This window comes from Podarcis melisellensis (assembly GCF_964234715.1).
Source record: "Podarcis melisellensis genome assembly, chromosome: 10".
Taxonomy (NCBI): Eukaryota; Metazoa; Chordata; class Lepidosauria; order Squamata; family Lacertidae; genus Podarcis; species Podarcis melisellensis.
In genome coordinates, this window is record NC_138542.1 from 52,819,366 (window position 1) to 52,844,788 (window position 25,423).

General features: G+C 41.9%; 2 protein-coding genes across 3 annotated transcripts in view; both read left to right on the plus strand.

The window, feature by feature from the left end:
- Window positions 1-25,423, plus strand: part of GNPTAB (N-acetylglucosamine-1-phosphate transferase subunits alpha and beta) — a 124,195-nt gene that overhangs the window by 18,754 nt on the left and 80,018 nt on the right. The window lies entirely within an intron of this gene.
- Window positions 5,768-24,672, plus strand: WASHC3 (WASH complex subunit 3). Of its 2 annotated transcripts, none has more exons than XM_081928463.1 (7): window positions 5,768-5,927; window positions 8,531-8,629; window positions 12,773-12,838; window positions 13,260-13,391; window positions 13,746-13,856; window positions 20,309-20,373; window positions 21,944-24,672. In XM_081928463.1, the coding sequence occupies exons 1-7, from the start codon at window positions 5,877-5,879 to the stop codon at window positions 22,026-22,028; spliced, it is 609 nt and encodes a 202-aa protein (XP_081784589.1). In that variant the 5' UTR covers window positions 5,768-5,876; the 3' UTR covers window positions 22,029-24,672. The 2 variants fall into 2 exon arrangements, with proteins under 2 accessions (XP_081784589.1, XP_081784590.1); XM_081928464.1 differs by having other exon boundaries at window positions 13,749-13,856.

A 25,423-nucleotide genomic window follows, 5' to 3' on the forward strand; every position in this document is an offset into this window, starting at 1 on the left:
AGCCTCCTATTTTGCTTAGCACAGAGTTGCATGTCCACAATAAAAATGTGTTAGCTACATCAATGTGGTGATTAAAAATTAAACTAGATTTTGTTAACCTTGGAATGGCATTTTCCAAGCTATTTTGTTCCTAAATACTAGATTCCCCACATGGATCATTGGTGGGACTTCCATTTTTAAAACAGCTGCCTTTCTTTATGGGGGATGGGGAAAGAATTTGTATGAGGCTAATGATGGGAGGAATGAGGGCTCATGACATGTTTATGTATCCCTTTGCAATAGTGCAGCAGTAAAACTGCTAGCACATTGGCAAAGCTAAGCAAGGTCCAGTATGGCTTCAAACTGGAGGACCACATATTGAGATTGCTGGGGGTTGGACTAGATGATCCTCAAGATAATCTTCTACAAATCTATGATTTGCCTCTTGAAAAACATACCTGCAAGTTCAAATACAAAGACTGAACTCATTGCGGGATCCCAAAAATATGTGAAGCGGTGTAGTGGGGCACTTTGTGTCTTTGGTAGCAAATATATTGTCCTAGGTCCAGACAGACGATTAGCTTTTACAAAACAAGTCCAAGATCTCCCAATAGTTAAATCTACCCATGTGTTTTTTGAAATTAAGAACTGTGTGCTATTTCCTATTCATTTGAATTTACCAGAGAATTTACTGGAGCACTTTGCTTTTATGTAGATCACATAAGTCAAAAGTCAAGCAATGTTTCATTCTCATTTGAGTAAAAAAGGAGGGAAAGGTTTCTTACAAACTCAACTGACATGGCTGCAGACCAAAGCAAACAGACATTTTGACTAAATGATGTTCATTGTGTGTTTTCAATTAAGTTAAAATTGCCCTTTTCTAAGCAGAAGAGGCATATGTCAGTGTGTCATGACCATTCTGTTACACATTACAATTCTGATTCTATTGCTTATTTGACTTGCTGCCACAAATATAAATCAACTACAAAAAAATACTGTGTATCTAAAACATAGACTGTGAGTATGTATTTGTACAGAAGTTAATGTTCCTGGTGCCCACTAACTGGCATCCTCTTCAACACCCTGCCACTGGGTTACCATCTGTTGTTGGCTTGTATTCCATGTATCCTTAGTCAAACAAAGGCTGGTATTATCTCACAACCTCTTCCACTGAAGCTTGGTGAAGAATGTTAAAACACAGAAACAGAAGCCATTCATCTTCTTAAAAGTATGAGACTGAACATTCCTGTATGGATCAGTCTTGGAAGATCTATTTATCTCTATTTCACACAAAAATGAAAAAATGTTACATAATGTGCAGTACAGAAACATTTCACGTGCAGTACATGGTTTCATTGCAAAATGAGATAATAGAATCAGAATTGGAAGAAACCCTGAGGTGCATCTAGTCCAATCTCCTGCAATGTAGGCATATGCAGCTGTGTCATATGGGGATTGAACTTGCAACCATGCTCTAACCAACTGAGCTATCCAGGTAAGAATTTATTTTAATATAAAAAATAGGTGGATATTAAGTACATATGAATAACATTAGGAGAAGCATGCCAGGGCTTTCCTTAGAATAATGCAATAGTGAAATTATATATACATAAACAGCAAGTGTCCTCAGTTTCTCTCAAATGCCTAGGAATCCTCTTAAACCATATCCTCAAGGTGGTGGTAGAGAAACTGGCAACCTGATCCTGAGGCAGGCTGAAATAATGCCTTTGGGTCATATATTTTGTGCTGAGCCCTAACCTTGTGGACTTCAGCCTCCTGGGGAGGTGAAGGGAGAACACTTTTAAGATGGCGTCATGCAATGCAGCACCTTGTTAATATGGAGGTTGTCAAAATATTTATTGGGCAGTGCTTTCCATTGGAAAACTTTGTTCATGTGTGTGTGTGTGTGTTTTGGGGGCGGGTTGCTGTAAATATCAAGACTATGAAACTTTGCAGTTAAAGCAAGGAGACTGCTTTTCTGGCTTTCTTTGTATGATCTCTGAATTACATTACATAAGAACTCTACTGGATCAGGCCAGAGGCCCACCTAGACCAGCATCGTGTTCTAACACTAGCCAACTACATGAGAAGTCTGGTGAGGGCCTGAGCACCAGAGTGTTCTCCTCTCTTACAGTTTCAAGCAACTAGTATTGAGAAGAATACTGCCTCCATGAAACCTGATCCTCTTTTAAAGCCATGCAAGTTGGTGACCATCACAGACAGCAATGATAGGAGTTGAAAAACCAGATCATACAATATTTGTGCAAATCATGAGCAGTCTAGCTATCCCGAAGGACTGGAAAAGCGGACAGTCTTAAATCCTGATTTGAAGTCAGGGTCACCCAGATCAATGGGGCTTATGACCACAGAAGAAGAACAAGAACAAGAAGAAGAAGAAGAAAGAAGAGGAATAGTAGTTTGGATTTGATATCCCGCCTTTCACTCCCCTTCAGGAGTCTCAAAGCGGCTAACATTCTCCTTTCCCTTCCCTCAGAATTAACAAAACCAGGATCCATAAGTAACTACCATAATTAAGAGCAATTCTATGCATGTTTTCTCAGGCATATGTCCTATAGTGCTAGGAGGATCTTACACCCAGCTAAATTAGTACTGTATAGGACTGCAATATAAGTCCCTTTTTAACAACTTTTATCCCAGATATACATACCACTTAATGTAAGTGAACAAGAAAATATAATTTTATTCAAGAATTTATAAATAATATTGTCTGATGACAGTGCTGATCCTCAAAAGCAGTCTTGTCAGAATGTTTTTTTGAATACACAAACTTGGAGAGCTTCATGGGAAATAGGGGGGGGGGCTACTTTCTGACCTTTTCAGCTGTTCACTGAACTACTTTAGTAAACACAATTGTTGCCTCATGGAGGATCAGGTGACACCATGTCTGGAAATTGCCTTGGATCAGCTTTTTTGTTCTGTGTAACTTGCTGCTTGGTTGTATAGTTGTTTTGACTTCTATGCTGATTATTAAGAGAGCACACTGGGAATTGTTACAGTGGTTTATATGAATGTCATGTGCTCATATAAATGTAAGTCAGAGCTTTGGTTGTTTGCCTGGTTATTTTGATTACTGATAATTAAAGTGAGCTGTTGTAGAGGAAAGGGCTTTTCGTTTAATCTGAGGGAACTGGGGCCACAGAGTATTATTATAAATAATGCAATTATCCTTTTATGCCACAAACTCAATCAAGTCTTCCTGATACATTTTCATTGTTTTCACTTGGGATGGAGACACAGCTTGTGAACTTTCTGCAGACATGGGCTTTGCATTTCCATTTGGCTAAACTCCATGGAAGGCTGACTCCCTCCTCTCCTCACACATACTAATGTTCATCTTTAACTTGCTTTCTTTTTAAAGTTGTTCTGCAACTGAACTGCCACCCTTTGGTGGGAAAAATAATAATTTGACTGGCCTCAAGTTCTTTTGTTGCTACCATTTCCCCCCCCCCCCTCCTGTGCCTTTATAGATTTTCCAGTACAGTCATACCTCGGGATAAATGTGCTTCAAGTTAAGTATTTTCGGGTTGCGCTCCGCGGCGACCTGGAAGTAACGGAGCGCGTGACTTCCAGCTTTCGCCGCTCGCGCATGCGCAGATGGTCAAAATGACGTCATGCGCATGCGCTGAAGCAGCGAAACATGACCCGCGCATACACAGACGCGGCTTGCGTTCGCTTCAGGATGCGAATGGGGCTCTGGAACGGATCCCGTTCGCATCCCGAGGTACCACTGTATTAACTAGAAGGTTGGTGGTTCAAGCCCACCCAGGGAAAGCTATGGGCAGGATTCCTGCATTGCAGGGGACTGAGCTAGGTGACCCTCAGGGTCACTTCCAACTCTATGAGTCTATGTTGCACTAGGGCAGGTATGGGGAACCTTTGGCCCTCCTGATGTTGCTAAACATCAGGCAATTGGCTATGCTTGCTGGGGCTGTCAGTAGTTGTTCAACAACCTATCGAGGGCCTAAGATCACCCACACCTGTACTAGGCCAACAGACCACTTTAATCCACTCTAATTGGATAAATCTACATAAAGCATAATAATTGTCCAAACCTATAAAGTTCCAATACATGCTTGAATCCTTTCCACAAAATAGTCTGTAGGCACCACCTATCTGAGCATTTTTTAGCCCTGCGGAACGCCCTCCCACCAGATGTCGAGGAAATAAACAACTATCTGATTTTTAGAAGACATCTGAAGGCAGCCCTGTTTAGGGAAGTTTTTAATGTTTGATCTTTTATTGTTTTTAGTATCCTGTTGGAAGCCACCCAGAGTGGCTGGGGAGGCCCAGCCAGATAGGCGGGGTATAAGTAATATATTATTAATTATTATTATTATTATTATTATTATTATTATTATTATTATTATTATTTTATTATTATTATTATTATTATTATTATTATTATTATTATTATTATTATTTTCCAGCCAACCTAGCAGTTCGAAAGCATGCCAATGCAAGTAGATAAATAGGTATCGCTGTGGTGGGAAGGTAAACGGCGTTTCCATGCACTCTGGCACTCATCATGGTCCTCCATGCGCCAGTAGTAGTTTAGTCAAGCTGGCCACATGACACGGAAAACTGGATGAACGCCGGCTCCCTTGGCTTGAAAGCGAGATGAGCGCCACAACCCCTAGGTCACATTTGACTGGACTTAACTGTTCAGGGGTCCTTTACCTTTTACCATTATTATTATTATTATTATTATTATTAATTAATTAATTAATTAAATATATAAATAAAAGCAGCTGAGTATGGTTCCTATTGAATTTAACACATTTGGTCTCAGCTCCTGTTCAGGGATATTTGAACCTTGGTGGTTAGTACAGTGGTACCTTGGGTTACATACGCTTCAGGTTACAGACTCCGCTAACCCAGAAATAGTACCTCGGGTTAAGAACTTTGCTTCAGGATGAGAACAGAAATCGCACGGCAGCGTCACAGGAGCAGTGGGAGGCCGCATTAGCTAAAGTGGTGCTTCAGGTTAAGAACAGTTTCAGGTTAAGTACGGACCTCCGGAACAAATTAAGTACGTAACGTAACCAGAGGTACCACTGTATAGTAGGAATTCCCAGTTGACTATCTCTCTCTGCACTATTTGTAGGCCAAGAGGCTGGCTTCCCACATGTTGCAGAGCAAATGCACGAGCTGTTAGTGTTGTCCTTGTGTTTTGTGGGGGGGGGGGGACTGGACCTTTTGCAAAATTCTTGTTAGCCAACTTAAAAAAAAAGAAAAAAGTGCTCCACATGACTAATTTTAAACGGCTCTTTGTGTGGTTTTGAATATTGTCCATATGTTCCAAATGACCATAGGCATCCTAATCCTAAACAAATTTACCTGCCACTAAGTTTAAGAAGGTATCTGAAGAAGTGTGCATGCACACGAAAGCTTATACCAAGAACAAACTAGTTGGTCTCTGAGGTGCTACTGGACATTTTTATTTATATATTTCGATTGTACAAAGTGTGCTCAGGAGGACGATTCCCCACCCCTACCCCTGCTCCGAGTGGGACAAAAAAAAAACAACAGAGAGCGGGCGCGCGTGCAAAATTTGCATTAATAGATCATTCAGGTGTTGTAAATCTGATTAAGTAATGAGAACGGAAAGAAAACAGTCCACGCCCCATTTTCAGGACGGGGTTCGGTTTGCCAGAGCGCACCATTCAGTCTTCCTGTGGGGAGAACTACAAGCCCCATGATGCAACGGGGCCTCTCCTGCCTTCCCGTATTGCCGCTCCGCAGGCGAAAGGCGGGGACGAGGAGCGGCAAGTCGGGAATCGCTTCCGGTGCGAGGGGTCGCGAGGGGTTCCCTGCCTGAGAGGCTGCTTCTCTCCCCAGTGAGGTCCCTCTTGGCGCCTGCCAGTGGCCGCTTGAGGATGGATGAGGACGGGCTGCCCCTCGTAGGCTCCGGCATCGACCTGACGAAGGTACAGGCGGCGCCAGGTTGCTGGCGTTGCTCCCTGAGGCCGGCGCCAGGTCCCCAGGGAGCGAAGGAGGCAACTTCCCCCTGTGGGATTCTCCCCCCATTCCTCCCCGTCATCTCTTAAAAAGAGAAGCTGACAAGCTCTGTGAATCGGGGCTGCTGCTTTTGCCCTTGCAGGGCTCCTCCTGGACCTCTGGCAGGCAGAAGTTCGCCAGGAGAAGCTGCGCTCCTTCGCCTGTGGTGTCGTGTTTTTATTAAAGATGCAGAAACTATGCGGGTGGGGAGGTGGGAGCGCGGGTGGGGCAACCTCTAAGGAAGCACAGGTCTATGGAGGCTGAGGGTTAGAGAAGAGGGCGGTTGCGAGGAACTGGGGGGTGGAGGGTGTCCTCACGGGAATCAAAGGTGGCTTAGCTTCCTCTGCCATTCGTTTCCTGTGGGAGCCAGTTGAGTGAAAAAACTGGCTGGGCCTCCTTCGTGGAAGTTACAAGAGGCTTGCATAGCAAACATATATTCTGTGCCCTTATATGCCAGTTTGTTAACAGGTAGTAGCAACCACTGGTCATCTGACCCACCCTGAGTAGCCAAGTCTTGAAGGTTTCCAAAACATCTTGAACAAAGAGCATTTTTTGGTCCTTGATCATCAAGCATCCCTCTGAATTGATTGCTTGCTCTTCCATGCCCTACTTTCCTCCATCCATAAGATTGCCTTTTTAAACCATGTCCCTATTTTTCATTTTTAACTCATTTGACCAGGCCTTCCTGCACTGTAGTCAATTTTGGAGGTTGTTTCCCCCCCCGCTCCTGGCTCTGATTCACTCGTGAGTGCAATTGTTCTGGAGCAGGCTTGATAACCCATGTAGCATATTGGAACTTGCTCAGTCCCAATTCCCCTGGGGAAACTTAAATATCTACACTGCGATACTTATTTGGAAAATAAGGCAAAACAAATTAATGGGTCCGGAAGGTTGCAGGAGCAGCATGAGCTGAATTTCTCAATGTGTGCTTGCATCTCATCCAACCCTAATGCAATGCAAGTTTGATTCCATAAATCATTGACTTCCAAGCTGTGTTCTGGAAAATCCAAAGTGTGTTGTTGGACCAGGACCAGGGAGACCCAGGTTAAAATCCCCACCAGCCATTAAGTTCCTTGGGTGATCTTGAGCCAGACAGTCTCTCTCAATCTAAACATCATCACAGTGTTTTTCTGAGGATGAAATGGGTGGTGGTGGTGGTTGCATGCTATTCTGCATGCTAAAATGTAATAAGCCCTTGCCTCAGATACTACATGAAATCAATAATGGCAGATAAAGTTCCCTGGCAGACAGTTTGTCAGATCTGCCAATCATCTTTTGCCGTATGCCAGTGCTCTGCATGAACCTGTTGTATTCCCCTAAAACAGGCCTTGCATTCTACTACAGCAGACACCCCGGTAGCACTTCCTTGGCAGATGACAAGCCAATGGTTCCTTGAAAGCAGGAAGCTTCAAAATCACAAGGGAGTAAACTTAGTGAAATATAATCCAATGACAGTAGCAAGCAGGTGCTGCAGGTAAAATGGGGAGAACTCTGCAACACTCCATAAGAAAATCCACTGTTAGATTTCTGCTGTGGCAACACATTGCACTTTGATCATGTATGCAGGATCCAGTAGTCCCTAGGATGACATTTTTCCATGCCAGACACCATACTGGAAGATGCATGATACTTTAAAAAAAGAAATGCCACACTTACTGGAAAGATAAATTCCTTTCTGACTTTCATAGATAACTCCTGAAGCATCTAATTTAACATATCTCCATGAGCTGTCACTGAAATATTTTATCATAAATGCCTGTTGTAAAAATTTTATTGGTTGATTCATAGATAAAGCCATGACTTGGTGGCTGTTGTGGATTTGCAGTAGCATAGCGATGATGTTGGAAGTGTTTTTAGGCTAGCCCATGCCCTCACAAATGACTATAAAAATAAGTTTGTCGGAGAAACTGTTTAATATACTTCCAAAATCCATCCACTACCTTTTTCAGAATGTGAGACTTGCAGCCCCTGCATATTCATACTTTCTCAGAAGTAAGTCCCACTGAATTTGATGGTATTGGCTCAGAGATAGCAGTGCAACCTTAATCTGTTCTGTTTTACATTTGTAGATGAGTGTTAAGGAGCCTGTGGCCCTCCATGTGTTGTTGAACTCGTGTTCCCATCATCCCTGACAGCTGGTTATGATTGGTGAGGCTGATGGGAACTGAAGTCTCAACAACATCTGGAGGTTTTCCATCTCTGTTATAGAACTACCACGTTTACATATTTGAATCTGTGACTCAGATGGAAAACCATATGCCCATCCAGTTTGCATATGTTCCAAAACTGGGAAGAACTGCAAGCATGATAGAGCACAGGATTACACTTTTATGTGACTTGCATAACTTGAAGCATTGATCTGAAAATAATAAAATGGTTTTCAGCATATCCATAGCAAAAGTGCAGCAGATATGTGTATTCAAACACTGCACAGGGGTGTTGGGAGCAACTTTGCTCAGTTTTATCATCATATAGGTTTTGGGTGTACAGAATGAGCCTTGCTATTGTTGTATTTGTGCTTTGTACAATGCAGGTTCCTGCCATCCAGCAGAAGAGAACAGTGGCATTTCTAAACCAGTTTGTGGTTCACACAGTTCAGTTCCTTAACCGATTTTCCACTGTTTGTGAAGAGGTAAGTAAGTATACACTGTACTACCTTGGGGAAGGGGGTGGGTGCATGTTGCAGACAGGATTTGCATTGTTGGCTAATAGTCTGCTGGGTGGTGCACAAGCCCATTCCCTCTGACGAGTTTTGTAAGACATAGTTAAAGTACAGGGTTCATTAATTCCAACTTTCCTAAAGAGATGGTGCTTTGAAAGTTCAGTAACTCTTCCTCTTCAAGGAGGAAAGAGACACTGGCTGGAAAGTACATGGGGTCCTTTAGCTTTTTAGGGTCTGACATGGTGCAGTAGATAGCACCAAGCATGGCTATCAGAGGCCCACATTAAAATAAGGAACATAGGAAGCAGACTCAGGTCAGACGAGCCTTTGAGCCCAGTATTTTCCACTTTGATTGGCAGTCTTTCCCATCGCCTGCTACCTGCTTCTTCTAAGCAGAGATGCCATGACATGTTATCTGCCACACAGCTATAGTCTCCTTGTTCTGCTGCGAAGCTCACTGGAAGGTCTTAAATCTCTAAATCATTCTGGATTGTTGTGGTTTGTGTGCTTGTTTTTTGTTTGTTTAATACAAAGTATCCTAGACAGTTCATAATGTAATAAAAATTAAAACAGTACATAATTATTCATGTTCTATAGATATTTATGGATTGATTTTATTGTATTGTATATGCTGTAAGCTACCTTGATATATTTCCCAAAAGTGCAGATTATGTACTTCAAATAAATAAATATCATAAAAACACCAACAATCAGATAAATAATTAAATAATTAAAAGGGGACCTCTGGAGAAAGGCTCAGACCAGGCGGACTTCCCTCTTCAGGGCATTGCATTGCCCAGGCACCACTCTAATAATAATAATAATAATAATTTTTTTATTTATACCCCGCCCTCCCCAGCCAAGGCCGGGCTCAGAGCGGCTTACAAGCAATAATAAAAACAAGATGAATGATTACAACTTAAAAACAAAAATAAAATACAACATTAAAATAATGGAACATTAATAGAAAAGACTTACCCCTTGTGGCCATTTTGCATTCTTCATATGGCTGGGCCTCCACATGAACAAGCCATGATAGCTATGTAGAACCTCCACCATTGGAGCCTATGTCTCTGAAGGCCAGTTGCTGGAAATCCCAAGTGGGGAGAGTGCTCAGTTGTGCTCATGTGCTGCTTGCAAGCTTCCCATATGCATTTTGCTTGCCACTGCGAGAAAAAGATGCTGGACTGCACAGGCCCTTAACCTTCTCCAGCAGGCTCTTCATATGTTCAAAGGTCAGACATTCAGAGGTAGAGGTGATTCTTCAGATCCACTTTGTCACAGCCTGCTTTCCTCCAGATGTTTTGGACCACAACTCCTCTCATCTCTGACCAGTGGTCATGTTGTCCAGGGCCAATAGTAATTTGAATCCAACAACATCTGGAGGGTACCCTCTTGGGGAAGGCTACTTTGGATCCTAGGGTCCCTGGATCTATCCACCTACTAGGGCAATTGTGATGATGAGAGAAGAATAGGAAAGTGTTCCATACACTGATAAATGCCATAAGAATCCTGTTGGATAGACATCAGCTTCCAGTGTTCCATCCTACTCAATGCACATCAGCAAGAAGTGGAACTTGTGGTGGGGCTTTGCAGATAGCAGCAAAATTCATTGTCAGTAATTGGGGTCCCAGGGGGTATCCAGGGCCCCCAACCAGGTTTAGCCTTTCCCATTGCTTTATTTTCCATAAGTGAGTGTTTGCTATTCACCCATGTGGGGTAAGTGATGACACTGTTGGGTTTGAAGGTAAAACTGCCCTTGCACTGTGTGGCCTTGTCATCACTGATGGTGGAACAGGGAAGGGGCACCATCTGTCTCTGTGCATGCTGCACCCTGCAGAAGTCCTTTCAATATGCAAGCCCTCCTTCATGCACCATTATTTATTTGTATTTTGACAAAATATTTCCAGACTGGCCTTTGCAAGCAATCAATATTGGTTGCCGCCAATAGGCTTTGCAGACTTACTTGCATTGCTACATTTAAATTTTAAGTCCTATCACCTACCTTCAGCTTCATCTAAAAAGGCACCATCATAAGGTTTTCTGATATATAAATTACTTCATATAAATTGACTTTGAACAGCTAAAAACCAGATGGCTAGTTCTTTTTCTTTCTTTTTTATCCCAAAGACTTGACAGCCCTAAATGCTTGTGTGTGGGCATTTTTAAAAAATGACATCCATTCCAAAGAACAAAGAGGCATCTATAAAGAAAGAGATGGAGACCAAAAAGGAAAAACAAAACCCCAAGCTCATCAACATCTGTGCTTCTTTGTCTCTATTATGTTGGCTGGTTGGCATATTTCTCAGGGTGTTAAAGATTTTGGCTCTAAGAGGCCAGCAAAAAGTTACTACCGTGCCAGGAAGCAGGGAGAAAAATGCTACAGATCTGCCAGCCAACACACTAGCCAAGGGTACAACACAGGCTGGTTGCATATGGCAGCAATTAGTTCAAGCCGCCATATCAGTTCTTAAGGCTTGGGCTTTTTTGCAAATCAGCTTGCATTTTAAAATAAGTCTTGCATAGCGTTTGGAGCATTGTGTCAGTTCACCTGACCTTTTATCAGATTTATTCCACCACTTCCAAATTGGATTACTATTTACGAGTAGGTCTGAATGCTTTAGTTGGAAGATGGGTTTGTAATACTAATTGCTCAGGTTTCACTTGTTTTGTTGTGGAGGAGGTGGGTTAGGCAATTTTGATTGTGGCATGTCATGGGATTGTAATATAGCATTCCCCATCTAAAGATGAGCAGTAACTTTTGTTTATTAAATTGTTTCACTCTTATTCTACCCTTTTGCAAAAACTATATGGGGAGGTTTGTAGCATATCCCCCTTCCAGTAGGCAGGTTTATTTAAAGGAGTAATTGTTCTGTTTACAACTTCCACATAGCCTTTCATCCCCAAATCTTTGAAATCTGTAGAGATACACACAACAATCTATATCCGGTCTGAGTAAAATTCACGTGTTCATTTATAGTCCGGTCCATTTTCTCATTAATCTGCAATTTTTTATCAAAAAAAATCTGTACAAAAATTCTTCTGTATGCCAGGATTCAGCATTCTCTGACCACCAGTGCAAGGCCTATTGCGCTAGTGTAGCAATGAAAATAAAGGGTGGGCAATACCAAATGCAGTGCAACAATTGTGCTAGCAGGAGCTTGTTGTGCAGTAGTTTGTTCAACAGGAAATATCAGTACTACAGCAGCAATCTGTTGCACAATCAGCAAAGAGAATCACAGTCATTTCCTGTACTTTCTCTTGGTTGAGCCATTCTTCTGGCACAAGTACACCACTAAGCAGTTTTAAATCAATGTGACATTGAAATTCTCTCACAATCTCAATATACACATTTCTGATCCTACTTTACCATAAAATGCATATTTGTTTAAATATTTTGATACCTTTTGTGGTGAGAACTTTATTGCAAAATTTTGAGAACTGCAAAATCCAAAGGATAATTGTGTTGTGATCCACGTATTTGTTCTAGAGGTGTGAATTAGGTTAGTTCACTTTAAAAACTAACCAGTTCTGTATCCTGTTGTGCAGCCCTTAACACATGACTCTTCAGGGTGCCCAGTTTTATCTTGTTCCTATTCAAGGGTTTATGATTCATTTTACACAATACTGTTATGTAATAATTTGAAATAAAGTCTATATGGCAGCCTCGTTCATAGACACTTTATTAATTGTCTGTGCAAAGTAAAAATTGCCTCCAGGCAGCCAATGACATAATTTTTTTAAAAAAGTTGTCCTTTTTAGGCCACAGGTGACAATCAACTATTTCGGGGCAGATGGGCTGTTAAATGTTTTTGAGAGCTAGAAACTATTTACCAGGCTTCACTGTTGTATGTGTACCAGTTCTGGTAGCAATGAATTTTACAGCCTAATGTTATAATCAGTGGTTGATCTTGAGGTATTTTAGACCACCTGTGTGACAAGGTTACAGGATCATCGTATAATGGGCCACATATTATCCTCCGAAAGAGTGAGGCAATAAGTATTTGGGGGGAGGGAGTGGAATGCTAAGTATTCCTGAGCAGGGAGGGCAGAGGAGAGAATTGCCAGTGAGTAAAAGTATGGAGTAATATATTTCACTTCTATCTTTCCCAGAAATTGTCAGCACTTTCCCTCCGTATTCAGCAGATTGAAACTACACTGAATATCTTGGATGCAAAGGTTTGTGCATGATATCTCTCTTCTTGCTCTTTGTAGTCTTGAGCACAAATTAAGGGACTTGCCTGTATAATTCCTAAAGTCCGGTTTTTATCTGAGCTGCATTCGTCTTCAGGCAGAACTGAGTATATTTTTTCAGAATGTTGGAATGTAAATGGAAACAGATGGCAAACGGATATCTGTGATAAGGCAAAGAGGAGGTGAAGTTGTTGGGTGCAAGCAGGGCCCGAGTGATAAACCCTTCACCCCCCTGCCGGCCAGAATTTTGTGACATGTTGGTTTGTCTTAATTAAGGTATTGCCTATTAGTGAATGTTGAGGCCTTGGTGAAAAATAGCATGTACTGGATGCTGACTAAACAGTTACAAGTTTTATATTCTCAATATTAAAATGTTGTCTACTGTTCTTGGTGTTCCCATCTTCAGTTGTCTTCTATACCTGGGCTAGAAGATGTCAAGTTTGAAGTATCCACCACCAGTGTCAACAGCGTTACGAATGGCCCTGTCCCACAAGTCTCAATAGATCCACAGTCAACAAATGTATCTCCTCAGCTGGAGGTAAAAGATTGAGCTCTTCCTGACTTGTTTCCCCCCCCCCCCCCCGCTTCTAGTTAGCCTTTCTAAAGCAAGCAATGACTTTGTTCACATGTGATTTGATTTGCTTCCCGCAGACCACAATCTGTAGTCAGGGTTTGTTCTTGGCTTACTGATTGTGGTTTGTTGGATCTGTGGTTTGGACATAATTCATAGCCAGGGATTGTGGTTTGTTTCATCCATGCGCTAGAGAGGAGGAGTAAAACAGTCCTAATCTGTGTGCTTGTGCTAAACTTAACCATGGTTTACCATAATATGTGAACTGAGTCAATGTCTGCACATGTTTAAAGATTGGCACATAATGTTTTCTCTTTATAGCAGAGCACTGGTCATGAGATGGTGCAACAGAAGACGGAAGGAGCCACAGAAAATATCATCACGGTAGCAAAGGATCCCCGCTATGCAAGATATCTCAAAATGGTTCAAGTGGTAAGATAGTTGTTCATCAGGTTTCATCAGACACCAAATTTGTGTGTATTCTGTATCAAGCAGCCTTTGAAGTTAGCTCTTCTGGCTGTCCACTCTAACTTCTATTTAACTAATCCTCTAACTTTTGATAAACTCCCTCTTCTGAAAGGGTATGTGATTCTGTTGGAATTGGTGGTGGTGGCTGTTGTCAATCAGTTCAGAACTCTATTTCTCGCCTGATTTGTTGTATTTATTAATGTCTCTTTATCGTGATCTGAATGTGCGTTTGCTCTTTCAGTGTGATGACAATTCAAATCATCTATAACTAATGGCTTTCCATCTCTGAACTTCCCCGTTTAATGTGTTTAGAGACCTCTGCAGCAGTTTCCGTGTTTGATGGCTCTGCGCCAGGCTTGATGGGAACAATATGTGTGAAAAGCCACTCAAGGATCAGTTTTGTTCCTTTTACTTTGTTTCCACTGATGTCCAGCCAAACCAGTTAAATTGCTCAACATGTGATGGACCTTTGCATCTAAAACATGCTTGCAAATGAGCTCTTTGTAAGCAGGCCCTGGCTTCTTTCCATTCTGATTGAGCCTCCAAGCCAATTGTCTCATTAGCATTTCCTAATCTCCTGTTGATGAAAGGAATAGGAACAGAAGTCACTTTACTTTGAATTAAACAGTAGTAATAGAAAAGAAAATTATGTGCCCAGAAAATTGTAGGTGAGCAGGCTGCTGTTGTGCTTGTGTCTTGCTTGTGGGCTTTGACAAAGCATTTGTTGGCCGCTGTGAGAACAGGATGCTGGACTAGGTGGCCCACAGACCTGCTTCAGTAGGCTCTTCTTCTGTTCTTAATAAAAATTATGTGAAAAGGCAAGACTACGCCATTCACATTTTTTTCTAGAAATAAGAGACAAAGGTATTCTGAATTTCTATGGATTAGAGAAAGCAGGAGCGAATGATTCTCTGTGAGAGTGCAAAGCCATTCAGTATTCTTATTCCACAAAGGTGTTTAGTGGGACAAGGGAGAGGCACATGCCCATATTTTCCTTAGCTGGAGCATAACATGGAAATAACTCTTCACACATTTTCCTAAGAGATGCTTTTTAGCCATGGCACCATGCAATTGGTCTTATTTTAACCAGCTATTGGCAAACTTGCCCCCCTCCATCTTTGGACCATGCTGTGCAGCCTTCCTGAAATTAAAATGGAACTAATGGCTTGATTTCCTTGCTTGTGCCCAACGGTTGCTGTTGAGTCAGGCTTCAATACAAAGCGTTCAGATTCAGTATAGTTGTTAGGATATTCCACCAGACCTCTTTTGCTGGCCTGAACATTTTCCTGTGAATTGGGAGTGGCAAACTGGCATTGTGTGGCTAGATAATTACCAGTGCATTTGGAAAGACTGATGTGGTGGCTGAAAGGAGAGTGTTTGGCTGATGGTTCGCTCTAATGTCCTTTTTTTGGTGATGGGATTTGTGCTGGGGGTGGGTGGGGAAGACAACTTTCTGCCCCCCCCCCTCACACACACCCTTTTAGAATCTTAACCACATTATTTGAAATCTACCCTTCTTCTGTAGAAAGGCTTCTTCTATATATGCCCCCTTCTCTTAGGTACAGCATATGAATGAGATGTTGGGCTGTTGAGGAGCACAGTAGTTTTATGTATATGTTACAGATGCACCAGGAAGCACAGCTTTACCCAAGTAAAGCTACGCATGAATTTCGGAGCCACAAAAAAGTGAGGAAAGCAGGCATGCACATGGTTTGTATTTCTTCTTTAGGAACATATAAGAAGTGCTTTATATGAGATCAGGTTACCTGTATGAAGTAAGAAAAGTGGGCAGAGATTAGATTTTCTCCCTCTCATAATACTAGAATCCATGGCCATCCAGTGAGAAGCTGAACGTTGGAAGATTCCGGAAAGACAAAAGAAAGGATGTCTTCAGACAGAACAGAGTTACGCAGTATATTTTGCTCTCATGAGATGTAGTGATGGCCACCAACTTGGAATAGCTTTTAAAGTGGATTAGACAAATTCCCGGAGGATAAAGTGATCGTTGGCTACTACCCATGATGGCTGTCTGCTATTTCTAGTGTCAAAGGTTGCTGGGAATCAGAAAGTGGATGAGTTCTGTCACGCTTCCTCTTCTCCTAGGCTTCTGGTTGGCCACTGCAAGAACAGGATGCTCACCTAGCTGGACCTTTGGTGTGATCCAGCAGGACTCTTACATTATTTTCTGGCCCAGTATTATCTACTTCAGCTGGCTCAGGCTTTTCACTTCATCTGCTGCCTGGTTGGTTGGTTGTTGTTTGTTTGTGATATAAGGGACTGGGCCTGGGACATTCCACATCCCAACTTGTGAGTTCTGACATGGAGCTAAGGCTCCTCCCTTCCTTTGTGAGATCCAAATGTCTTCCATGTGAGCTTTCTTAGTTTCATCTTCTGAAGCTACGGGAGGGTTGGGAAAACCAGTGATGTGAGTTCCTCACGGTTCAGCTCTTCCTGCTTTTTTTGTAATGTTTGAAACAGTATTCTGTTCAAAGCTGATGATTCTAGTTCTCATGACAGTCACACCAAAGATATCTATGTATCCTCCATGTAGACAGCACTGTCAAGAGGTTGTAGAGGAGCAAGCTTATTGTGGGCTGGCTTGAACAGAAATTTCTTTGTGGGAAAGTGGCAAAAATGTCTAACAAACATGGACCAGCAGAAATTTGTGGCCCAAGTCCAAGTTAGTTAGGTGTAGTTAAGCCAATGCACCTGATTCTGTGTTGGAATGTAGCCTTATAGCATAGCTGTGAGATTTAAGGGCAGCTTCTTCCACCCCCGTAGAGCTTGTGTTTAGGCTTCTTGTATGCAAGTTAGGAGCTGCAGGTAAGCCAATATGGAGATGAATATATCCTGACCTGGTAGCCTAGGAATTGGGACAACCCAGCTATGAAGATTGAAGCAATATCAATGATGGCAAAAATCCATGAGAAGCAAATTGCTTCAGTGGGTGTAACGGGTTCAAATGTTTGGTGGAAACATCAGAAAACAAAGAGAATAAAAATTGTAGCAGTAAGCAAGCCAGTTCTGACCCTTAAGACAGATAAGCTTTCTCTTAAATTGCAAGGGAACACTGATTCTCAAGTTAAAGGTGGGTCTGGAAGTAAATGATCTTCCATTTGGGACAACTACTCCACCTGTTTCATAAAACCCTAAGCTGACTGTTTATAGGCCTCCAGGATATGATTTTAAATTCCTCTCGCATTAGTTATGTAATACAGCTTGTGTTTTTTATTTGATTATAAATCATTTTAGTGCCGTATGTATGTTAGATAAAGTTTTTGGCAAGTAAAAAACCTCTACTGCATCAAAGCATAGGTATGTAGGTGTGGGTCTCATCTTCTCAATTTCTTACTTCATATTTCCCATGACACTTTCTGGGGTTGAATCTTAGGTGATAAACTTTCAATTCTTCTCTCCCCCGCCCCCCATGCCAGTCCAGCAATTATTAAAAGCTCTGAAATGGGAAGAAAATATTGGGGGGGGGGTGTAGCTCACTTGCTTTGCATGCAGAAGGTCACGGGTTCAATTCCTGCTATCTCTAGGAAGGAGTGGGAACATCCCCTGCATGAAACCATAGGGAGCTGCTACCAGTCAGTGCAGGCAATACCAGGCTATATACACAAATGGTTTGGCTCAATATAAGGAAGCTTTTTCTGTTCCTATGACACTTGCAAGGTGACATAAACTGGGGTATGTTCTATCCAGCATACAGTTTGATGGAGACCTCTGAAACAGAAAACTTTATGTCTGCTGGTTCCCCTCTACTACAATCTTGCATAGCTTTTTCAGCTGCAGTTCTTACATGCTATTCTGTTTCCTGGCTAACAGTTGTTTGCTATTTCTTCCATTGGCCTTTTTTCATATTTATAATAATTGTTCCCATTGTAAGATACAAAACGTTCTGGATAACAGAATCCGCAACACGTCCCGCCCCCCCCTAAAAAAAAAAAATCTAACTTCCATACTTTGGGTTACATTTTCCATATGGCATATGGTAAGTCCCAGTTATAAAAGATCTGTGTGACTCCTGGTAATTACAGTTCTGTAGATCCCCACTATTAAACTGCTGAGTTTAATTGTTTTTATTGGAGATAGCCAGTTTATATAAAGGTGGGGGGAAGCCCCAAATACAGATGCACACAGGAAAATATTAATCACCGAATTAGCATCACTATTGCTCTGCCAGCCTTAACCACTCTCTCCACTTTCATGTGTGGCGCTAGTACAGACACGCTTCTCTGAAACACCCGCCATGGCTCCTTTCTCCTTACCTTGGCCAAAGTACATTTGTTCAATGCCAAAACCAACCACGCACTACTGTTCACTTAGAGTTTGAGGTCTCTCACGTCCTTTTCAGACCTCCAGTAGACCTTGGAACACAGAAATTGGACCCTCTTTTTTTCGTTTTTGACCTTTTGCATCAATGATGGCAAAGCAACAAGTTCTCTTTGAGCCTCAGTGGCAGGAACACAGGAGCCAATTCTGTTAGAACACCCCTAGCAGAGAGTTTGGACTTTCACAAACTGTTCTTTACGATCCTACAAGAAAATATGAAGGGAAGATGTTTGAGACTTGGGGAAATGCACCACAAGTAGTGGGAGAGCTTGCATTGAAAGGTCGTTTTCGTATGCATAGTTGTCTAAAACTTACCTAGCCCACATTTAAATGTTGATCTTGTAATGCTAGATTTGGAGAAGTCTGTCTGAGGAGTCTCCTATTGTTATCAAGAAAGTGCTGAGGGGAGCTGCAGGAGAGTAGCATAGTTACAAATTGCAAGATGAATGAAGCTATTTTTCTGAGATTTCACAAAAATAAAAATAGCAGTTCAGTTGATGGATGGAATTAACTGCTGGCAGCAAGTGGGAAGTCAGTCTGAAGATGTTTAAACAGAAAAAACATTAATAATAACAACAACAACAACAACAACAACAACTCATCCATTTATACCCCACTTTGGGTTACCCCAGCCACAAAAGCTTGGTAGCCTAATACCTGTACTTATGACCTAGGTAGAAGATGGGTCACAACCTCTAAACCTTCCAGCAGCATCAGCTAAGCAATTTTATTGGAAAGGACAGTTTCATTACGTGTCCCTTTATAAAAGTGGTTTCCTGTTAGTAGGATTATGATGTGATCTCACCTCTGTATGTTGTGATTTTAGAATCATAAAGGCTGATCCCATTTTCCAGTTGCTGCAAGCAAACTGATGAGAAGAACTGCATGGGTAGAGATATATCCCGGGCAAAGAATAGTCACAGATATTCAAAAGGTCCAGGACCTGGCCACTGTACTACACATGCTAGTCCTGTTCTTTACATCTCATTTAGCTGGCTACTGGTTAAAGAAGCGGCTGAGAGCAATGTGCAGAGCTTGAACGTTGGTCTGCCATCGCTGCATCCATTTCTTTTTCTCCTTCCTGCATCCACATCTTGGTTTCTTTGACTCCACTGCCATGATCACCTTTCCTAACTCCAGCCATTTTTACACTGATAACTTGGACTGATGTTTGAGCATAATTTATTTCGTGCCTGGAGTGCATTGCTGACCAACTCTTGCATCTTTTTGTGGGGCAATGGAGAGTTAAAGAAAAAAGCCCTGCTGGATTGGACAATGCCTGTCCCATTCAGCAACTGGCATTCAGAGGCATGATGCTTCCAACCCTGGAGGCAATATAGCCATTGTGATCAGTCCATAAATTTGTCTAATCCCCATTAAAAGTCATCCAACCTGATCGCCATCACTGCATCTTGTGGAAGGGATTCCATCGTTAAATTTTGTATAGCGGAAAAAAATACTTCCTTTTGTTCATCCTGAATCTCCCACCATTCAGTTTCACTGAATGACTCTGAGTTCTAGTATTATTGTGGGAGGGCATTCTCCACCCACTTGATCTGCACCATGCATAATTTGGTTCACCTTTAACCCCTCCCCCCCAATTTTTCTAAACAAAAAAGCTCAAGATCTTGCCTCGTAGGAGAGCTGCTCCAGCCCCTTGATTGTTTTTGTTGCACTTTTCTGTAGCCTTTTCAGCTTGACAGTGTCCCTTTTTGAGGAGGGAGAAACTCACATGGACATTGCAGACACGTAAGAGATATTCCACAGCAGCAAACTTCTCTAGGTGTTTGAAAATGAAAGAAAATGGTATGCTAGCTACAGCCTCTGAAGTAAACCAAAGTTATTCAGAAATGTAATTTGGTTTTTCAACAACTTCTACTTCCAAACTTTCTATAGGGGCAGCCATAGGAAATGTGGCCTTCGATCAACTTCCTGCTGTAACAAAATCAGTTTCTCAGATCAGAGCTTTTTCCCTTAACATTTTTGTGTTTGCTCTTTATTCATTAAAACGCTGCGATTTTGATGGGACTCCCTTATACAGTGCTTTTCTAGACTTTTATCATTCTTTTTCCCCTCCGCAGGGTGTTCCTGTAATGGCAATAAGAAACAAAATGATTTCTGAAGGATTGAACCCGGATCTTCTTGAGTAAGTGACAACTACTTGCATATTATGTGTGCAGAGACAGGACAGAGTCAGCGCTTGCAATGGGGCATAGAAATGTGTATCTTGGTCATTTGGAAGCTTCAGAAAAAAATCTAATTTTAATTAAACTTGCAAGGCTAAAAAAGCTAGTACACCCAAAACACCGTGCAAAGGAGATTGTTCCACCAGTGCAAGCATTTCTGCTTCCCTGACGGAACAATCTTCTGAATTCCACCTTAATTCTTTCCCAATCGGGTTTTAGTTAAGGCTATCCCCACCCCCTAAGCAGCAGGATTACCTCCCCCACTGAACACTTTTAATGGCTTGAGGATAATATCTTACTTTTTTCTAGACAGTAGCCACAGTTAAGCATGGCTGGGTGTTTTCCACTGTTGGTGATGGAACAGCTAATACATGCAGGTCCACCTCTTTATTGCCAGCATTTTAAAGGAGAATAGATAAAATTGTAGAGATTTGTTTTACTATCAACAGAGAGAGAAAAGAATTGGCTCACTTATTTGGGATTGAAACCCAACAGAAGCTTCAGTTCCTTGTCAACAGAAGAGCTACAGGTAGCCTGATCCCAAAATTTAACTGTGCCACCTATAATAAAAGCGAAGGATGAGGCATACCTATTGATTTTCATAACCCATGGTGTTCAAGAAAGATTCTCTGGTGCATATGTTCTGGATTCCTAAATCAATGTTCTCAGACATAATGAAACGGTATAACCCCATCTTAGAACATACCCACAATCCTAGGATTCTGACTTCTGAATACATATCCTGACCAGCCCCTAAGCTGCCCACACTTCTTCCTGGCTCCCCACATCAGTAATGTTACAGGGGCCACGGCAAGCTCTAATAGGACTCTGTATCCCTTTCACTAACACCAGTAGGGCTAGGACCTGTCCTTGAGAGAGTGTCTTGGACCTTTACAATTGATAGGTCTATTACCATTGCATGTGCAGATAAACCTACAGGCTGAGAAATGTTGTCCTGCATGATGTACTAATAACTACAGCAACAGTACTTGGCCTTTATGCTGTGCTTTTGGAGTGTTCAAAGAGCTTTGCATCAGTCATCTTTAGAGCAACCCTATAAAGTCGGCCAATATTATCACGCCATTGCAACAGAGCAGCAGCAGAAAGCTACCTCAGTGAGCTAAGCGAGATTTGAATGGGACATCCCCACCTCACTTCCAAGGTTTTCTGGATTTTGCATCCAAAGAGGATCTCTGAAATTATACCCCCTTCCTATGGCAAACTAGTCTGCTGCAGTACAAACACCTCCTGCTTACCTAGGAACTTCTCAGTCGACTTCATATAGGTAATTATGTAGGCACTGCCTATGAAAGCCCATGCCACAGTAAACCTCTGAAGCCTGTAAGGTTAGGAAGCATGTTTTGCTGCTGCATAACAACACAACTGCTCTTCTGAAAGTAGCTGCAGCATTGACACTTAACATGTCTTCTAGCGTTGCACATGATCATAGAATCATAGAGTTGGGAGAGACCCCCTGAGGCTCATCTAGTCCAACCCCCTAAGTTGTGGCTTCTTATCTTTCCCTTGCAGGACACCAGATGCTGCAGTGCCTACCTGGGGAGGGGAGGCAAATGCAGAAGACAGTTCTGACAGTGAATCCTCATTTAGTGACTGATGGCACTGATCCAGGTGCATTTTTCCTTAAGAGCCCTCTTCGCAAGTGCTTGTGTACAAAACTTAAATCTGAAAGATTTCCTGATAGCTTGAGCCATAGAAAGTATTCTTCTTTAAAGGAATTGCTACTTTGCACTGGGGTCTTTGCATCGTCTTCCTCAGAGTTTTGAATGAAGGCCCAGTCTGTCCTGGAGGGACTGACAAGATGTGCTGTTACTTACGACATGATGGCCCTGATCTATTGTTCCAAGGAAGCTCAGGGTAAACTTGGGGCAGGTGGGAGAGTAAGTAGACCATGCAAGCTCGGCAGGTGGGAACAAGTGTACTAGCTCTGTCACTTTCACCCTCCACAAGTTCTGCGGATGACCAACTCTAGCAGGGAGCCTCCTGCATTTGTGGATTTGTGTACATTCCCTGTGCCACATAGAAACCTGATCTTCCTACTTCCTACACTGCAAGGAGATCGGTGCCCTCTTATTCATGGAGGGAGATCGGGACAGAGAGCAGAGCTAGCGTGCTCATTCTTGCTCTCTCCACTGGCTTTTCTGCTTATTTGTGAGTAAGGCACCCGAGAACAGCTTTCCATTTCTGATGAAGCCAAGGTGTTTCTTTGGACAATACTTACAGCCTTTTAAATTACCTCTTTATGACTGGATTCCACTACCCCTCCCTTCCTGGCAACTGTCCGTATTCAGAATGCTGCTAATGCTGTTTCCTACACTGCTTTTCTTTTTAATCCTCCAGTATCGAATGAGAATTGAAAGCACCAATTGCTTGCTGCAAATATTATATTTGTCCCAGTGGTCTAAGAGCTGTGGGTCCGAAGGGCAGTGACAGAAAGACTGAGGGTGGAAGATGGTGGCTGTTTCCACGAGCATCTCACACAAATCACACAGCATTGCTGCTACACCCCACCCAATTTTTTTCCCAGTGGACATCCCGTACTAGGCGCGTGCAAGTCTTAAGGTAGCTCAGCGGCAAATTTTTTGCGTATTGTATCACTGCCATCGTAGTCAGCAAGCGACTTCTGTGGGTTATATCTTGTTTAGAATGTCACTCGTAATTATAATAGAAATAAAGAAATAAAGGTCCATGTTACTTAGGAGAGTAGAGCTTTAAATTCTGATGGGTAAGAAAGTTATTTTAATGCAATAGCAAAGACTTCCATGGCTTACAATTTTGAAAGATAGATACAACTAGCAAGGAGATTATCTTGTTTTCAAAAGCTTATTCTGGAAAGCAACACTCACAGAAACTGAGACCTACCATTTATTTCAGAGCATGAGTTGCCTTATAGAGGGATCTGATTAAAAAGAAGGGGCAGCCCTGTCTTAAATGAAAAACAGCCTTTTAAGATCAAAATGCAATAGTACGTTACAAGACTGCATAAACTTTCAGAGGTCTTTTTTTGTGCAAGATTGGCTTGCCTCACTGCCTGGTGAATTTCACTAGTGATGTTAAGGACCACTTCACTTTATGGATTTAGAGCATTTCTTAAGTGTGCACACAGTGTACACTAAAATACTCAAAAAAGAACGCTAATGCCCTTCCACCCCATATATGCATAGCAGGGATCTGCAGTTGTCCGTGACTTCCCAATGTGGCGTAGAGAGGTGTAAACTGGCCCTCAGCTTTTGTCCTTCACCTTTTCTCCCAGCCCACCAGTGTTTTCTCACACTACCATTCTGGATTTGCTGCACGTGTGCTAGTGCCGTTGTGCTTTCAGCAAATGCCAGGGCAGCCATTTATACATCAAAATCAGATCTGAGTATGAGCCAAGAAAGACCGAGGATGCCAACGCCTCTTGGTTAGGAGAGTTCCGGCTGCAGACGTGAAGCAGAATCTCATGCAATTCTTCTGATTGGAACAAGACATTCCGGGACATTTGTTTTTTCCGAAAATATTTCGGAATAGATCAAGACATTTTGTTTCAAGCAACAAATCTAAGATGTAACCTTTGTCTAGCTCTTCATTAACCTGGTCTTCAGCAAAATGCAACTAGTATTAACAGTGTCTGCTTTGTCAGCCATAAATAATCAATCAAGTACTATTTACCATGCTGCCTAATAAAACATATTGTATACTACAACACTCAGAAGTGGATTCTGTATATTTGAAAAACATGCATCTATAATTAAAATTATGTTTTGTAAGCAAATGTTTGATTCTTTGTGCAACGTGTAGATAAAATTGCATGTTTTGATGCAGCCTTATTAATTTTTATTGTCACTAAAGTGCACTGCAAGAACATTTGAAACTATCCTTCCCCAGAAGTCAAGGGAGATAAGAGTCCGAGAAAACAAGATTGCTTAGCAGCAGAGAGATTTCTTACATCTGCAGGCAGACAGTATTTGAAACCGTGCAGTGGAGTCTAGAAATACTATTTTTCTGCACTAATTAGTTATAAATGCAGTCAGGTATTGTTTATGTCAGCTTTCAGCTGGAGAACATTGGTGGTTGATTTCAGAAATTCTCAAACTTTAAAGGAAAAGGTGGCTTCACTGTATGTGGATTAATGATGCAATGTAAGTTTAATTCCCTCCAATGTTTTTTGTAAGTATTACTGTTAATGCAAAACACAAAAAGCCTGTAGCTATTATTTAGAAACACAACAAAAACAGAATAAAGCAACCTGAGTGATTCCAGTATTTTAACAAATAATATCGTTTGACCTATTTTAGGAAGATGCAGAATATACGTCTCTCATCAAGTGAGGAAGAAGTTGCACCGTTTTAACAATATAAATCAGTTTGCCAGTTTAGTTCAAACCATGGTTTGCTGTAATGTTTGTTTGAATTAAATCTAAATTAAGCACTTATATCACAATATTCGATGTAGATGTGTATGCCAAGAATATGTATATGCTTGTATACACTGAATATTAGTAAAAGTACTTCTAGCTAGTTCTGGAACCAACTCCTTCCCATCTCCCCCCCCCCCCCCCGCATAACAAATTAGTAGCAATACAGTGGTACCTCTGGATACGAACGGAATCCGTTCCGGAGCCCCGCTCACATCTAGAAGCAAACTTAACTAGTGATGGCACGTCTGCGCACGCGCGTGTCACTTTTCGCCACTTCTGCGCATGCGCGTGACGTCATTTTGAGCATCTGCGCATGCGCAAGTGGCAAAACCCTGAAGTAACACACTCTGTTACTTCCGGGCTGCTGCGGAGCACAACTCGAACGCGCTCAACCCGAAGCGCATTCAACCCAAGGTCTGACTAGTTTTTTATCCCTTCTTTTTGTCAAGGTGAAGACGTTTGTGAGTTATAATGATGTTGGGAAGCCATCAGGCTGCTGAGATTGCTTTGCTCAAGGCTGGCGCTTTTTAGCATCTTTCTGCTGGAACCTCTGAATCATTCAATAAGAAATTGGAAGGGAACTTTTATTTTTT